The sequence below is a fragment of the Echiichthys vipera genome (genome assembly GCF_963691815.1).
Source record: "Echiichthys vipera genome assembly, chromosome: 12".
In the NCBI taxonomy this organism is placed as follows: domain Eukaryota; kingdom Metazoa; phylum Chordata; class Actinopteri; order Perciformes; family Trachinidae; genus Echiichthys; species Echiichthys vipera.
Genome location: NC_139837.1, coordinates 503740 through 506239, shown reverse-complemented (window position 1 = coordinate 506239; position 2500 = coordinate 503740). Strand labels below are relative to the sequence as shown.

The following is a 2500-nucleotide window of genomic DNA, read 5'->3' as shown; positions in this document are numbered from 1 at the left end:
TGGCGGTCAAAGTGCTGAAATGTGAGTCTGACGTTTCTTCTTCTGTGGTGTTTGTTGATCTGAACTAAGCCCCGCCCACAGAGAGACACTTCCTGTTTCAACCAGGAAGCTGCAGTTCTGTGTCTGAACCTCCTTCCCAGCACCTCGGAGTCGACTTTACCCGGGAGGCCCCCCTGTCTGAACAGGAACCACCACCCTCTGGTCCCCCTGTCTGAACAGGAACCACCACCCTCTGGTCCCCCTGTCTGAACAGGAACCCCCACCCTCTGGTCCCCCTGTCTGAACAGGAACCACCACCCTCTGGCCCCCCTTTCTGAACAGGAACCACCCTCTGGTCCCCCTGTCTGAACAGGAACCACCACCCTCTGGTCCCCCTCTCTGTACAGGAACCACCACCCTCTGGTCCCCCTGTCTGAACAGGAACCACCACCCTCCCAGTCCACCAGGTACTGGAACCCTCGTCCTCTGTGTTGCACGTCCAGTATGGAGCTGACCGTAAAGGCCGGATGGCCGTCCACGGTCCGGGGGTTGGCGTGGCGACGGTAGGCGGGCACAGCGTGCTGGTGGACACCGGCTTCAGCTGAGAGACGTGGGACTGATCCTGAGAGAAGCAGGAAGCTTGAGGCGGACGGCACTGGGTTTGATGATCGCGTCGATCTCAAAGGAACCAATGAACCGGGGGGGGGGGGGGGGGTTCTTGGAGGTGACCCTCAGCCAGACCCTCTGACCCGGTCTGTACTCAGGAGCAGTGACGCCACAGCGATCTGCCATCCCGTGGTTCTGCTCTGCTGTGCGGAGTAGTGCCCCTCGGACCTCCCTCCAGATCCGACGGACCCTCCTGAGGTGGTGCTGAACTGAGGGAACAGCGATCTCTGCCTCCAGGGCCGGACAGAGAGGAGGTAAGGACCCTAATGAGGCCTCGAAGGGGGGACACACCTGTGGTGGAGCAGGAGAGGGAGCTGTGGGAGTCCTCCACCCAGGACACCTGAGACGACCACGATGAGGGGTCCTGAGCACAGACTCAACGAGGAGCGCTCCCAGATCCTGGTTGGCTCTCTCCGTCTGCCCGTCAGGCTGAGGGTGGTAACCCGAGGACAGGCTGACCCTGGCCCCCAAAGCCTGGCAGAAGGCCCTCCAGACCCGGGACTTGAACTGAGGACCCCGGTCTGAGACGATATCCAGAGGGATCCCATGGAGACGGAAGACAGGATCCACCAGGAGGGACGCCGTCTCCATCGCTGACGGAAGCTTCAGCAGGGGAACAAAAGGAACCATCTTAGAAAGACTGTCAACGATGGTCCTGATGGTGTCTTTACCTTGAGGGGTCGGCAGACCGGTAACAAAGTCCAACGTGATGTGCGACCAAGGACGACCGGGCACGGGAAGAGGACGGAGAAGACCCGCTGGAGGACGATGAGAGACTCTCCTCTAGTGCAGACGGTCGGGGCCAGGATGGATTCCCGGGTATCTTTGGTCATGGACTTCCACCAGGAGTGAGGGTGAAGGAGAGAGGGGGTCCTGGTGACTCCGGGATCACAGGCGAGACGAGAAGAGGGTCCCCTGGAGCACCTGGGAGCGAACACAGGCGGGAACAGACAGACCACCACCGGGGTCAGGGTGTTGTGTTTGTCTCACCGTCGTCTCGATCTCCCAGGTGAGGGCGGCCACCACGCAGGAGGGAGGTAGGATGTGGTCCGAACCATTCCCCTCTGTCTCTTCGGGTGGTCCAAACTGTCGGGACGGAGCATCTGGTTTCACGTTCTTGCTTCCTGGAACAAACGTCAGGGAGAAGTTAAACCGCCCGAGGAACAAAGCAACCGGGCCTGACAGGAATTCAGCCTCTCAGCCGTCTGAATGTAGGACAGGTTCTTGTGGTCGGTCCAGACCACACACGGAGTCTCCGCCCCCTCCAGCCAGTGCCCCCACTCCTCTGAGGCTAGCTTGACGGCCAGTAACTCGTGGTTCCCAACGTCGTAGCGTCTCTCCCCCGGGGACAGTTTCCTGGAGACAAAGGCACCGGGTGAACCTCGTTGTCCTTCACAGCTCGCTGTGACAGAACCGCCCCCAGTCCCAGGTCTGAGGCCTCCACCTCCACGATGACCTGGCACGAAGGATCGGGCTGAACCAACACGGAGGCGGAGGAGAAGAGCTTCTTCAGAGTCTGAAAGGACTCCTCCTCCTCCCCAGGGTGGTCACAGGGGAAACCACCCTGCTATGGTTCTGAATGAACCGACGATAGAAGCTGGCCAAGGAAGCGCTGAAGGATGGCCGCTCTGTCACCGCTTACACCTCAGCTGGATCCACTTCACCGGCCCGCTCTCCACGATGTTCCCCAGGAAAGTTACTGTTGAAACATCAAACTCACACTTGTCGGCGTTGACGAACAGCCGGTTCTCCTGTAGGAGCTGGTGGACGTGTTCGACGTGTTCAGACACGTCTTCAGGACGTCGTCGAGGTGAACGAACACAGAGCAGTTCAGCAGGTCACGGAGGACATCGAG

General features: G+C 60.1%; 1 protein-coding gene across 1 annotated transcript in view; it reads left to right on the top strand.

Moving 5' to 3' along the window:
- tyro3 (TYRO3 protein tyrosine kinase) overlaps nucleotides 1-2500 on the top strand; it is a 21323-nt gene that overhangs the window by 10696 nt on the left and 8127 nt on the right. The window contains 1 exon segment of the mRNA XM_083924787.1: nucleotides 1-21. This exon segment is cut by the window's left edge and continues 60 nt beyond it. Within this exon segment, the coding sequence (XP_083780913.1) occupies nucleotides 1-21 (21 nt within the window).